At 35.1% G+C, this 15,023-nt stretch overlaps 2 protein-coding genes across 2 annotated transcripts; both read left to right on the top strand.

Annotated features, from left to right (window-relative positions):
• The first annotated feature begins 8,003 nt into the window (after window positions 1-8,003).
• LOC141671008 (receptor-like protein 6) lies at window positions 8,004-11,551 on the top strand. Its single transcript, XM_074477076.1, has one exon. The coding sequence runs from the start codon at window positions 8,034-8,036 to the stop codon at window positions 11,181-11,183; it is 3,150 nt and encodes a 1,049-aa protein (XP_074333177.1). The 5' UTR covers window positions 8,004-8,033; the 3' UTR covers window positions 11,184-11,551.
• A 133-nt stretch (window positions 11,552-11,684) lies between these two features.
• On the top strand, window positions 11,685-13,672 carry LOC141671009 (receptor-like protein 7). The gene has a single exon (XM_074477077.1). It carries the CDS (start codon window positions 11,978-11,980, stop codon window positions 13,490-13,492), a length of 1,515 nt encoding a protein of 504 aa, XP_074333178.1. The 5' UTR covers window positions 11,685-11,977; the 3' UTR covers window positions 13,493-13,672.
• Window positions 13,673-15,023: the final 1,351 nt, after the last annotated feature.

The raw sequence follows: 15,023 nt of genomic DNA, 5'->3' as shown, positions 1-15,023 counted from the left end.
AGCATAGGTTGAGTGTGGGGTGTAGGGGTATCTCCACCATCGATAAAATCGTTTGGGTTGTCCCAGCTGGTGTTCCTTCGGGGGCACTGTTCCCGCTCCGTATTCTCATCATGGTTGTTCTAATGCTTTCCCATAGACGGCGCCAAATGTTATGGATAAAAAAACTAGGTTATGTTTATTACGATATTTATTGCTAAGGTTCGAGAGCTCAAGGCCTTTAATGGCTGCTCTTGTGTTTTGTAGCTTAAATCCACCTTCACAAGATGCCTACGTATCTCTGTGAGTTTAGAGAATCAAGCCAAAAAATGTAGTTCTGATTGATGGGGTAAGACCCTTTATATAGATGTTGAATGTCCTTGAATTGGACTGGGGTTAGGACACTTTTTGAACAAGTCTTAGACTATGGATAGACTTTGAAGTCCTAAAATTAAGGAATCAGACTCTTTGTTGGTGTAGGTGCCCCCAAGGATATCTTCCATAGAGTTATATCACTGATTGGACTCATTTAATGAGTTGTTAATTCTCCCTATTTATTAATTACGAAATTAATAAATAATCAAGGCTTCAGGCCTCATTAATTGGGCTTTGCTACTGGACCGCATCGGGTTTAATTAATTCAAAATTAATTATATTTTTAGGCTAATTTTAGGCCCATATCAAGTTAATACAAGTAAATATTTATTCTAAAAGATTGCATGATTTCTTTGCTTTCCAGGAAGCTGCATTGTGCTTTAGAAAGTAGTTGTAAAAGAATTCTCAAAGTCTTCGTCCTCGTTAATTCCGTGCACATTAAGACTTTGGAAGAAGAGTCTCAACTGTTTGAAATGACCTCCTCTTCTAAATAAAACTAGATTCTGACTGACACCTAATGTATGTACAAGCTGGGCCGGAGCTGATTATAACATATGCATCAGACAAAAGAATTGAAATCTCAAGGATGTTTCTACGTGGCCTACTAACAGATGTACAACCAGGGCATCAGCAAAAGACTATCAACTACTAGTTTAAAGTATATGGCTTAAAGTACATCGGGAGAGTAGAACATTTCATATCTAAGGGGATTGATACTTAACTGTTTAAAAGACCTTTCTCTGTGATGTCTATCTTTCGCTCTCTTCGGAGATTTCATACCTTCTCAATAGCAAGTTGGTTTGGGTGTTTGAGTTTGTTTAATTATAACAAATTTAGGTGTTCCACACTTTTCGAAATAATTTATAATTTTTATGAAGTACTTCCCAACTTATGCCGAAAGATTGATTTCACATTTTTGGCCCTTTCCGTAGAGCAGATATTGTATAGGTATTATTTCAAGAAAAAAAGGTTAAAGATTTTTGAGAGAATTGTATTCTATCTTAGCTTTTCAAAAACGCGTTATTTCTCAAAGTATTGGCCTATTGATTTTGTATTTTTCTCAAGATATAGGAGGTAAGTAATACTCTATACATGTTAGCCAAGTTCATATAAATCAAAAGGCTGAGTAGGGTTTTATTAAATGAATAGATAAGTTCTCAACGTTGTTGATTTGAAATTTTTTGACCCATTTCACTTTTATTAAAAAATAAGTTAAACATGAACCGAATTTTAAGGTTCGGTTTATAAATAAGTAGAATTTAAACATAAAATAATATAACTAGAAAGTTCGCAAACACCATATTCGTGAGAACGAATTATAATTTAAGTTGTTTGTGATTATGAGTTCGTGAATAAGTTAAATCATAGTTAGTGAAATATATATGCGAGTTGTCCGTAAACATATTCGCGAATAACGTTCTCATTAATAAATCGATACACGAACAAAATTTTAACCGAATAAAAGTTTGAGTTCTATAATTTTTAAAAAGTTAAAACATGAGCAATTAAAAGTTCGGCTCATTTATCTAGTTCTCTACTTATTTACCGTTATCGCCCTACAAGTTACCACCCTACAAACACAGACTAGAGACGTATTAACACCCACTAATAAAATTTTAAAATAATTAATTATAACTTAAAGTTTCTTAAATTGATAAACGCGACATGGAGATTTTAATTTACCATTTCTTCGGTTATTAATTTTTTAATTATGATTAAATTATAAAATCTTAAAAATATAAAAATAAATTTGGATAATTGTCTATTTGAATGACAATATAAACTTTTATCAAATTAAATTAACAAAAAAATAGTTCAAATAAAATTATCACACAACAATTGAAGATTAAATTTTTTTTATTTGAATTATTACACAAACAATAAAATTAAACATTACTTTAAACGATCTAATTAAACCTAGCTAAATTAGATGGAAAGTTATATGAAATAGGCTTCATCTAAATATTTAAGAATTTCATATGAAGCTGAGTATTTCTAGTTAGCGTGTTTTGTACAGTTAAAACATTGCATTCTAGCTTCAAAAAGATAAGCATTAACAGTGAATTTCATTTAAACTAAACATTTAAAATTTGCATGTAAAGTTAAGCATTTCTAGGCTTTGGAGCTACCCTATCTTGAACAGTAGAGAATTGCATTGGAGCTTCAAATGTAGCTTTCAGACAAACCATCATCTGTCAATTATCAATTATCAAAGTCTTTGTCTCAGTGGCCCATTGTTCTATTAAAGTTTTAATGTAGTACCAAATGGTCTTCGTCAATACCTATAACTTCAGAGGGATGTCTTGGTTTTCTGCCTTCTACTAGTTTAGTAAGGGAGTGAATTCATATGTTATCGTATTTCTATAATTTTTTTGTTGCCTTCTTAAATATTGATTATTACAAGTCGCCAAAATAAAAAGTCATGAGCTAAAAACTGACAAGTGACCATGAAGAGGAGCATGTAGTAACAATATTTATATGGTAGAATTGGTTTTGCTTATTGAGAGTTCACAAAATTTCTCTTTAGTTCTATCCTTTTCATGAAATTGCATTCTAGCTTCCATGTAGTTCTGAGAGACTCTCATTTCTATCATATTTTCATTCTCGGAATGCAGGTCACTGTTCATTCGAGAACATTATTCTTTTTCGAACTTATCTTCTTACAATTTAATGCACATAAATTTATTCTGAACGATTGCATGATTTCTTTGTTTTTCTGGAAGCTGCAAGCTGCATTGAGCTTTAAAAAGTGGCTGTAAGAGACTTCTCAAAGTCTTCGTCCTCGTCAATGCCTTGCACACACTCCTAACACATACACATGCATCAGACTAACACTACCAGCTAGTTCTCAAAATCTTCGTCTTCTCTTGCTCCTACTTCACCCCAAATAATAATACTAGATTCTGACCGACACCTAATGTATCTACAAGTTGGGACCTGACTATAGCACATGCATCAGAGAAAACAATTGAAATCTCAAGGATGTTTCTACCCGGCCTACTGATTTTGTATTTTTGTCAAGGTACAACAGGTTAGTAGTACTATACATCTTAGTCAAGTTCATTTAAATCAGAAAATTTAGATCGATCAGTGTCGTATGGTTATAACTTATTTGGAACCTTTTGTAAACACCCCATATTACATGTTAGCTAGTCAAGTTCATTTAAATCAGAAGATTTATAACGATCAGTATTCCTATAATTTATTTGTTACCTTTTTAAATGTGGAGTATTATAAGACTGTCTAGTTTTATGTATGAAACTAAGAATGAAAATAAACATATCCAACTTCGACTCTCCATAAGTTTTCCAAGATATTTTTCTCTTGACCAGAAAAAAGTTGCATACCATCTTCAAAGTAAAGAAGCTCTCAAAGACTGTTGCCCAGCAATGTAACGGTCTTCGTCTCCCAAAAGTGCTTCTATTGCTTACCACATATTATTAGACGTAGATAGACTAATTACTTTCTGCAAAGAACATTCTCTGCAAAGAACATTCGCATTTTACTTAATAAAATTAACAAACTATCGCTCCACCAAAATTTTTAAAGCCAAATGATAATGAGTAATTTCATCACCAGTTATATCGCAATCATTGTGATGATCATCTTCTGGCAACACCACCTTGCTTCTTCTGGCAAAACTTGAATATCAGTACTGCTCCAATTTGCTTGTAGTTCATAATAGAATTTAAAAATTCTATTATGAACTAATAATAAAAAGTTAAAACAAATTTACAAATTGCTATATATTATTAACTTAATAAAATTTATAGGTTATTTTGCTTCACATATTTAATCAACTAATGAAAAAGAATATAAGGTCACATTTAGCTTTTTAGACAGATAAGGTTTCTAGACAACTTAATCATAAAAGAACAAAGAGAGGAAAGGTTCACTTGTGGCTTGAATATAAATTGGTTCAAAAATTAGACAAGTCTTTAATACTTCATGTCCATTTTTGTCAAACTCGGTACTTATTAGATTATTTCAAGCTATCTCTTCCGACACGAGTAACAAATTGCCTTTCCTTTAAATTTCAAAAAAGGAGTATGTAAGAATTTATAAATTAAGAATTTTCAAGTCACTGAAACTCATTTTTAGCCCATTTTGCACAATAGATATTGAAAGTTCAGAAAATTCCAGCTTCAAAGTACCTCTCAAAGACCCATTGCCATCATCTTTCCATTCCTAAAGTCTTGGTCTTTGTCTTCAACTGCATGCGGATGAAAGAAAGGATTCTGAGCTTGTATCTAAAAATGACCCTACTGCAAGGACTGTTTCGAAAGAAGCAAATCATATACACATGGGAAAGAAGCAAAGCAGCAAGTACATCAATTTGGAAGTGAAGACTAAGTCCAACTGCCGTATTAAATCCATTTGCCACTTGACTGACCCAAACATCAACTTCTGGACAATCATGCCACCACTGTCAAGTTCGTGCCGGATCAAAGTGATAAAGTATGGAGAGAAAAGAAAAAGTCTTCGTCTTCGTTGTAATGTATACAACATGCTGTAATTTATCTAAAAGACTCATTTCACATCATCTTTTTATTCTCCAAGTCTTCATCTTATTTTCCTTAAAAATGCTTCTATTACAATTTATAATATATCTAAAATGACCCCTCTGCATGGAATCTTATGAAGCAAGATGTACAGCAGCCATGGACGAACTAGACTTATACATGCATGTGGAAATGACTTTCAGATATGAGAAACTAAAAACACGACTTACATTTGCATCATCTTCCGGTTCTCAATGTCTTGGTCTTTATCTTTTACTGTCATCCTATAATATCTGAAAGGTAGAAAATAAATTGTAGAGATCAGACCTGGGAATATTACCTCATGTTCCAAATTAAATTCATTGTATACAATAGATTCTTTAAAGAAGACATGGAATTGGTTTTACATGAACACACAAAAGTTCAAGAAAGTTTAGTGAACTGCATTATTTATGTCCCGTTCTTGAACATTCCAGCTCCAAAATCCACTCTAAAAGACTCTTTCAATTTGCATAAATCATCAACTTTCAATTGTCAAAGTCTTGTTCTTTGTCTTTGCACTCTGGAGTAATTATAATCTAGAATCTAAAAAGACCCCTCTGCATGAATGGTCACTTTGTAATGTAGAATCTTTTCCAAGAGTTTATGTTAGTTTCTTCGGCTCCTCGAAGAATTTTCCAAGCTATTTGTATCTTAACACGGAACAAAGTTGCCCTTCATGTAATAACTTATCGATCTACCTAGATTGTTGAAGTCTAATATGACATTAAAAGTTCAAGGTTTAAGAAAATTGAGAAAATGTCATTAATTTAGCTACTTGAAATTGCATTTCATCTTCAAATTGAGAAATAAGCACATGCAGTAGGTCAGTTTTACTGCAAGTGCCAGCCAAGTTCAGTTAAATCAGAAAATTTATAATGATCAGTGGTATTCCTATAATTTATTTGTAACCTTAATTAGATATTGAATTCATAATTCTGGAGAAGAAAAAGTGATAAGCTAATAATTAGGAAGTTTAGTGCCAAAGGTTTTATTAGGAAGTAAATCTGAAGCATCTCTTAGCATAATCGGAAGTCTGGGGCAATGTTATCCGTATGCAGGAAACTATTCAGGGAGCATCACAGGTCAAGTTTTCTGTATCTTAAATTTTGTACCTGTATTAAACTTGCCACAGTTCATTTGAGAAAATTATCCTTTTTCCAACTTATTCTTCTTATATTTAATAGACATAAATTTATACTAAAACATTGCATAATTTCTTTGCTTTCCTGGAAGCTGCACTGAGCCTTAGAAAGTAGCTCTAAAAGACTTCTCAAAGTCTTCGTCTTCATCCATCCCTACACATTATCACAACTTTAGAGATGACTTGACTTGGTTTACTTCAAGTTTTGGTCTTTGTCACATCCAACTTTAGAGCTGGTGTCTATAGTTGCCCCCGGTGTTCTACCGCTTTAAATGTGACAATTATGCTCAAATCTTAGTCGTCTACCTTCTAATGCTCTTTAAAAGTGCTCATATACAAATACATCCACATCATGAATTCTAACTCGCACCTAAAGTCTATACAAATACATCAAACAAAAGAACAGGGTGCTCCTATTGCACCTCACCTAATGTATGAACAAGCAGGGTTGGACAGTAATACTATACATCTTAGTTAAGTTCATTTAAATCAGAAAATTTAGAACGATCAGTGCTGTATTCCTATAATTTATTTGGAACCTTTTGTAAATGCTGAGTATTATATGTCTGGAAAATAAAAAGAAGTAATAAGCTAAAGACTGACAAGCGAATCCTGAAGAGGAACATGTAGAAATTATATTGGTTTTGCTTGATGAAAAGAAGGTTTGATAAGAGAGTTCAGAAAATTTCTTTAATTCTTTCATTTTCTTGAAATTGCATTGCAGCTTCTAAGTTTTAAGTAGTTACCGGAGACTCTCATTTTTATCATCATTTCATTCTCGGAGTGCTGGTAGTTGTCCTTTACTGCTCTAGAAGTGCTTTTGTTGCAGTCTGCGGATCCAGTCCCTTACTAGATCTCCGCAGAACCCACCGATCAGGAGACTGACTTGAAGTTTTTTAAAAAATAACCCCTGCATGGACTCTAAACATGCATCTCGTAGCTAATTCATTATGCATTGTATGGTTTAATAAAAAACAAACTGCATAGGGTTATTTTGGATTAAAGTAATTAAGATTTTTAACGAGAACAAAAATTAAGATTATGAACAAAAGAATTTGGCTACATATCTCAAAGTTTACCTAAGTTTGATAAAAACATTATGAAGTTGAACTAGATGTTGATCGAATTGGTTTAATTGAAGAAACAAAGTTTGAGAGATTTCCTAGAAGTTTCATTACCTTTTCCTGAAATTGCATTCCAGCTTCAAAGTAGCTCCAAACACTCATTTCCATCATCTTTCGATTCTTTAAGTGCTTCTATCGCAGTCCACATATTAGTAGACATGCTTCAATTCATCTAAAATGATCCCTCTGCACGGAGTCTTCTGAACAACTTTGGTCGGACTTGACTATAAATTGATTCAAACTATCAAAGAAGTATCAGCTAGTTAAAGTGACCGCTGCGTCAACTATCCTGAATAAAGCAATTATTATCTAATGTACGATGTATTAATATTAATGTATATTATCAATGTACATAAATTATAATTAGGAATAACAATTACACTGCTAATTTACATTGCAGCCTGCTAATAATTAGTAGACAGACTATTATCATGAAGGTTCGAAGATTTTTTGTTGAGTCATATCATCAATTTGGAGAAAAGACCCTCATCTACAGCATTAGCTGGAAGTTTTTGTATATACACTAGATTGCACAGCAGATATGGAATTGGTTTTCCATCCAGAAACGAAGGTTTAAGAAAGTTCGGAAAATTGCATCATTATTTTCCTTTTCTTAAACATTCCAGCTCCAGAATCTGCTGTCAAAGACTCATTCAATTAGTATCACTCATCATCTTCCATTTCTGAGCAAAGACTATAAGGTATAATAAGCTAGTATCTAAAATGACCCCTGTGCCCTTCTGAAACAAGCTAATAAAATTACTTAAAAAAACTACTTTCTGCAAAGAACATTTATAATGAAACTAATATAAATATCACCTCAAACTACAATATTTTACAAAATATTCCTCCACCAAAATTTTTAAAGCCAAAATGATAATGAGTACTTTCATCACGAGTTACATCGCAATCATTGTGATGATCATCTTCTTGCAACACCACCTTGCTGCTTCTTTAAGTCCCCAAGAGCAAAAAACTGCATTATTCCACTTTAAGCAAAGCTTCAATATCAGTACCTCTACAAGAAGTTGCTTGTATTTTGATTCTTTTTTTAATGGATATGAAATTCCTTCAAATCCAAAGTCTAAGAATTGGAGCATGAGTTCTGATTACTGCATCTGGGACGGAGTTACCTGCGACCACAAGACAGGGGACGTGATCGGTTTGGATTTAAGTTGCAGTGGGCTGGAAGGAGCCATTCTTCCTAACAGCACTCTCTTCCAGCTCTCTCGTCTCCGGTTCCTCAACCTTTCTCAGAACAACTTTTCCCTCTCCAACGAGTTCCCTCAAGAATTCGGTTTCTTTGCAAAAGGTTTGACACATCTCAACCTCTCTCGTACTTGGTTTTCAGGGAGAGTTCCCTCAGGAATCTCTCATTTGCACAAACTGCTCTCACTTGATCTCAGCCTCAACTATAATGCTAAACTCGAAGCTGAAGTGTTTAAGTCACTATTACAGAATTTAACTCAACTAAGAGTGCTTAATCTTGAAGGAGTTAACATCTCCTCTGTTTTACCCATGAATTTGTCTTCTTCCCTAGAAGTTCTTAACCTTGGGTATACTGGTTTATATGGAGTTCCCTCAAGAATCTCTCATTTGCATAAACTGGTCTCACTTGATCTCAGTTACAATGATTGTGTTAAACTTGAAGATGAATTGTTCAAATCACTCTTACAGAATTTAACTCAACTGAGAGTGCTTAATCTTGAAGGAGTTAACATCTCCTCTGTTTTACCCTTTAATTTTTCTACTTCCTTTAGGTTTCTTAACCTTCCGGATACTGGTTTACACGGAGTATTACCCCAAGAGGTTTTCCACCTTCCCAACTTAGAGGTTCTAGACCTGGGTGGTAACTTCGATCTAAAACCAGTATTACCCAAAGTTAAGTGGGGAAGTAGTGCTACTCTCCGACGCCTTTCTCTTAGAGAGATAAACTTCAATCACGGAGGTATACCTGATGCAATAGGGTATCAAGAGTCATTAGCCAGTTTGGACCTCTCATTTTGTAATTTGTCTGGGCCCATACCAAGATCCATTGGGAACCTTGTTCAACTTACTTACTTGGGCCTCAATAACAATAATCTCAATGGCCCAATTTTAACACCTTTATCAAACTGTACAAGCATGAGATATATAAACCTTAATTCTAATAATTTCATCGGGCCTTTACCCTCTACATTTGCTGTCCACTCCCTTGATCTCATTTTTGTAGATCTGAGCCATAATGGATTCACTGGACCCCTTTCCACAAAGTTGTTTAACCTTCCATTATTAGAAGTATTAGATCTGAGTCACAATAGGTTCACCGAACCCCTACCCACAAAGTTGTTTAACCTACCATCATTACAAAATTTAGATTTGAGCCACAATGGGTTCACTGGGTTCACTGATTCTTCTAATATCAATGCACAATCAATTTCTCAACTTGTGAACCTCACTTACCTTGACTTATCATCAAACAATTTCAGTGGTGTTTTGAACATGAGTATGTTTTCACCCCTTGAATCCCTCCAATATCTTGGTCTTTCTCATAACCATTTTCTCTCAGTCAGAAGCACATCTATGAGCCCACTCCCTCCTACACTTTCCACATTGGGATTGTCATCTTGCAACATGAAAGAGTTCCCACACTTTTCAAAAGATGCAGAGATCTCATTGGATTATGTAGACCTATCAAACAATGATATTGAAGGGGAAATTCCTGATTGGATTGGATCAGTGGGTTCAGTAAGGTCAGTGTATTCAGTGACGTCTTATCTGAATATTTCTCACAACAGGCTAACAGGTGGTCTTGAGCAACTACCTTGGAATAGTATAAAGTTGCTTGATCTCCAGCACAATGAGCTTAATGGCTCATTACCCGACTTGATCTGTAATTCAAGCTCTCTTGAGGTACTCAATTTGTCTCATAACAAGTTGAGTGGTGTACTCCCAAGTTGTGGAACACAATTGACCAGCCTTTCGGTGTTTGATCTACGGATGAATAACATTCAGGGGAGCCTTCCAGCAAACTTATCGAATTTCCGTTCTCTGGAAACTATAAATTTGAACGGAAATAAATTAGAAGGAAGAGTTCCTTCTTCTTTTGTTGAATTTAATAGTTTACGAGTTCTTGATCTTGGAAATAATCAAATAAGTGATACATTCCCGCAATATTTGGAAGTTCTTCCTAATCTCCAAGTTCTTGTGCTGAAATCAAATAAGTTTCATGGCATTATGAACACGATTTCTAAGGTTGAACACCCATTTCATAGCTTAAGAATCATTGATCTGTCGTGCAATGAGTTTTCGGGTCCACTGCCAGTAATCTATTTCAGAAACTTCAAGGCTATGATGAATGGAGAAGTGAATAAAATAAAGCGAAGTTATATGGAGCGGCAGTATTACAGTGATTCCACGAATCTGGTGATAAAAGGCCATGAGATTCAGTTAAACAGAATTTTAACTGTATTCACAACCATAGATCTATCAAAAAACAATTTTGAAGGGAAGATTTCTGAATACACTGGAAATCTATTGTCACTCAGATTTCTCAATCTTTCTCACAATCATCTCACAGGCCACATACCACCTTCTATTGCAAATTTGACAGTGTTGGAATCACTAGACCTCTCATCCAACCAACTTGAAGGAGAAATTCCATTGCAACTCACTGGTTTATATTCGCTTGCACTTCTAAATCTTTCCTACAACAAACTTCGAGGTCATATTCCACAAGGTTTTCAATTCAACACATTTGAAATTGACAGCTATGTTGGTAACTTGGGACTGTGTGGAAAACCATTGTCCAAAAAGTGCGGACATGATAATGTGACGCAAGAAGAAGATGAAGAGGAGGATGATGATTACTTTTTTGGTGGTTTTACATGGGAAGCTGTGGTGATTGGATACGTCTGTGGAGTGGTGCCTGCATTTATTGCTGGATACTTGATGTTGCTAGCTAGAAAACCAAAATGGTTTGCTGGAATCATTGCCAGGGAATTGGGCCTCAAGGTCAGGAGGATGGAGATTAAATGGAGATAAATAAAGTGTTGTTTCGATGTGTATGTTATGTCAACCGTCATCCCATGTAATTCAGGTTTTTTCAGTTTATCGAAGATATTGTACTGTATTTATGTTTTTATAAGCCCGTTTTCTTTATTCTTCACAATTAGATTTGGACGCCTTCAGATGAGAGGCAATCATCATATAGTCATATCCATATTCACCAGCACTCAGAGCAATTCTCCAAGCTGCCATATGCATGGTTTTGTACTTATACCTTGTACCACGGTTCCCACTGACTCGTTTTACTGAACCTGTGTATCAAGAATGGGGCTTCTGGAAACGAATGTATTACCAATATATGGTTGCCTTTAGTACACGTTGGAAATACTATTTCATTTGGTCCATTTTGGAATCTTCTATCATTATTTCTGGTCTGGGTTTCAGTGGATGGACAGATTCTTCACCACCCAAACCCAAATGGGACCGTGCTTAGTGAGATAAACTTCATTCACAGAGTTATACCCGATTCAATAGGATATCTAGAGTCACTCTCGTATTGTAATTTGACTGGGCCGATACCAAGATCCATAGGGAACCTTGTTCAACTTACTTACTTGGGTCTGGGCCACAATAATCTCAATGGCCCAATTTTAAATCATTTAGCAAACATTACAAACATCAGATATCTATACCTTAATTCTAACAATTTCACAGGTCATTTACCCTCTACATTTGTTGCCCACTCCCGTGATCTCATTCTTGTAAATCTGAGAGGTAATGGGTTCACTTACCTTGACTTTTCATCAAACAATTTCAGTGGTGTTTTGAACATGAGTATGTTTTCACGCCTTGAATCCCTTGAAAACCTTGATATTTCTCATAACCATTTTCTCTCAGTGAGAAGCACAGCTATGATCCCACTCCCTCCTACACTTTCCACATTGGGATTGTCATCTTGCAACATGAAAGAGTTCCCACACTTTTCAAAAGATGCAGAGATCTCATTGTATTCATTAGACCTATCAAACAATGATATTGAAGGGGAAATTCCTCACTGGATTGGGTCGGTGAGTGGCTATCTGAATATTTCTCACAACAAGTTAATCGGTGGTCTTGAGCAACTACCTTGGAATAGCATTGAGTACCTTGATCTCCAGTCCAATAATCTTAATGGATCATTACCCGACTTTATCTGTAATTCAAGCTCTCTTAGGGTACTCAATTTGTCTCATAACAAGTTGAGTGGTGTACTCCCCAGTTGTCGAACACAATTGACCCGTCTTTCGGTGTTTGATCTACGGATGAATAACATACAGGGCAGCCTTCCAGCAAACTTATCAAATTTCCGTTATCTGGAAACTATAAATTTGAACGGAAATAAATTAGAAGGAAGAGTTCCTTCTTCTTTTGCGGAATTTGATAAGTTAGAAACTCTTGATCTTGGAAGTAATCAAATAACTGATACATTCCCGCAGTGTTTGGAAGCTCTTCCTAATCTCCAAGTTCTTGTTCTGAAATTTAATAAGTTTCATGGTCTTATGAACATGAGTTCTAAGATAGAAGACCCATTTCCTAGCCTGAGAATCCTTGATCTGTCATGCAATGAGTTTTCAGGTTCACTGCCAGCAATGTATTTCAAAAGCTTCAAGGCTGTGATGAACGGTCACCTGAATGAAACGAAGCCTGAATATATGGGTGATGATGTTTACAGTGATTCAACGACTCTAGTGATTAAAAGCCTAGAGATTGAGTTGATTAGAATTTTAACTGTATTCACCACAATTGATGTATCCAAGAACAATTTTGAAGGGGAGATTGCTGAAGTCATCGGAAATCTAGCTTCACTCAGATTACTCAATCTTTCTCACAACCATCTCACAGGCCACATACCAGCATCGATTGCTAAATTGACGGTGTTGGAGTCACTAGACCTCTCATCCAACCAACTTAAAGGAGAAATTCCACATCAACTTACTGATTTATATTCGCTTGAAGTTCTGAATCTTTCTTGCAACCAACTTCGAGGTAAAATTCCACAAGGTTTTCAATTCAATACATTTCAAAATGACAGCTATGTTGGTAACTTGGGACTGTGTGGAAATCCATTGTCCAAAAAGTGCGGACATGATAATGTGACGCAAGAAGAAGATGAAGAGGAGGATGATGATTCCTTCTTTGGTGGTTTTACATGGGAAGCTGTGGTGATTGGATACGGCTGTGGAGCGGTGCCTGCATTTATTGCTGGATACTTGATGTTGCTAGCTAGAAAACCAAAATGGTTTGCTGGTATCATTTCCAGGGAATTGGGCCTCAAGGTCAGGAGGATGGAGATTAAATGGAGATAACTTAAGATTTGTTTCAATTTGTATGTCATGTCAACGTTCATCCCATGTAATGAATAATGGTGAAATAATATCCTAATTTGAAGTGATGGCTATGATTCTGATTTCGCTTGTATGCAATGGCTTTTTGTACGGGGCAGCAATCCCATTTTGCATGTCTTGTGTAAACGGTTTTTAAAATTATCTTATTAGCGGGATATTATCTTCATTGAAATTTCATTTTAATATAAAAGGGGATTTGTCATTTGATTATTGTAGAGGCACTTGCAGTGATTATTGTAGAGGCACTTGATTATTTGTAGGCTTTAGTTGCCTAGCTTATTTTTCCAAACTTTGGCTTGTAGAATCAATCGTGGCAGTTATTTTAGAAGCCCTTCTATTAATTTATCGGCATGATAGCTTACTGAATATGGTGAGAGATTAATTGGATTTTCTAAGGTGTTGTGCCTGCCTTCCAAGCTTCATCTAATTCTCGGCAGATTGGAAGATGTCAGATTGGAGGTGACTCTTGTTAAGTTAGTTGCGAAGGCGTTATACTTTCCAATTGCACAAGATTCAACATGTACGATGACATTTATCTGCAGCAGACATTGATTAAAGCTACTTATGTGTTGTTGATATCAAAGATTTTGATGTATTGTTAATGTTAGTTAATGTGACTGTCTTGCTCTGTTCTTAAATCTAATGGGCCGTTTATCGGCTGGGATTCTGGAAAAGTGAAATTTACCCTATCCCCGATATGTATCATCATAAAAGGTCGACTTAAGATCCTCTGATCTCCATATAGATAATAAAGTGTGGATGAGCTTACCATTCTTAACTTTTTGTACTGATATCCTAAATGTGTACTCCCTCGGTCCCATAATAATTTTTCTATTTTGACTTTTGACACTATTCATCGTAAACGATTAACTATTAATTTACGTCTAATTTATAAGATCAAATATAGTCATCCGTGATCTTGTTTAATTCGTATTTATGATTAATTTAATGCAATAAGTTTTATATTTAATAATAATACGAAATTAAAGATATTAAGAATCAAAAATGTGCATTGGCAAACGTGTCCAACACAAATAGGAAACGTTTTTAGGGATGGAGGAAGTATTATTTTTCGAATTTGAGCTCCAGGTGAAGCGTTTGTCTGAGAATCAAAGCATTCTATTTTTGAGGACATTGAATATTAAATGACCTGGATAATTCCCTTTTATCTAAAATTTGTTTCAATTAATAAGATAGATTCTGTTTACCCTGCATATGCATATAATCTGTTTTCCTATCAAGCTTCTTCTTTTTTGTGTTTGTAGATTTGGTTCAATTGCATATCTGCAGCAGACATGGTGGTTTGAAGTTAGTGGCGAGGTCGAGTTTCCTCTCCCAGCTGGAACATATACTCTATTCTTCAGGTTGCAGCTAGGAAAGTCTACCAAAAGATTTGGTCGACGAGTTTGCAACTCCCAAAATGTCCTGGACATTGTATCTGTCCTTGGTTAGATGTGATTCTTACCTATATAGTGAACCTCAACAAAGAATT

Source organism: Apium graveolens, chromosome 7 (assembly GCF_009905375.1).
Source record: "Apium graveolens cultivar Ventura chromosome 7, ASM990537v1, whole genome shotgun sequence".
NCBI lineage: Eukaryota > Viridiplantae > Streptophyta > Magnoliopsida > Apiales > Apiaceae > Apium > Apium graveolens.
Note: the sequence above shows the minus strand (reverse complement) of the source record. Positions and strands in the feature narration are given on the sequence as shown.

Bases quoted from the DNA above. Each gene is read 5' to 3' on its own strand.
- LOC141671008 (XM_074477076.1), top strand. From the start codon at position 8,034: ATGATAATGAGTACTTTCATCACGAGTTACATCGCAATCATTGTGATG.
- LOC141671009 (XM_074477077.1), top strand. From the start codon at position 11,978: ATGAGTATGTTTTCACGCCTTGAATCCCTTGAAAACCTTGATATTTCT.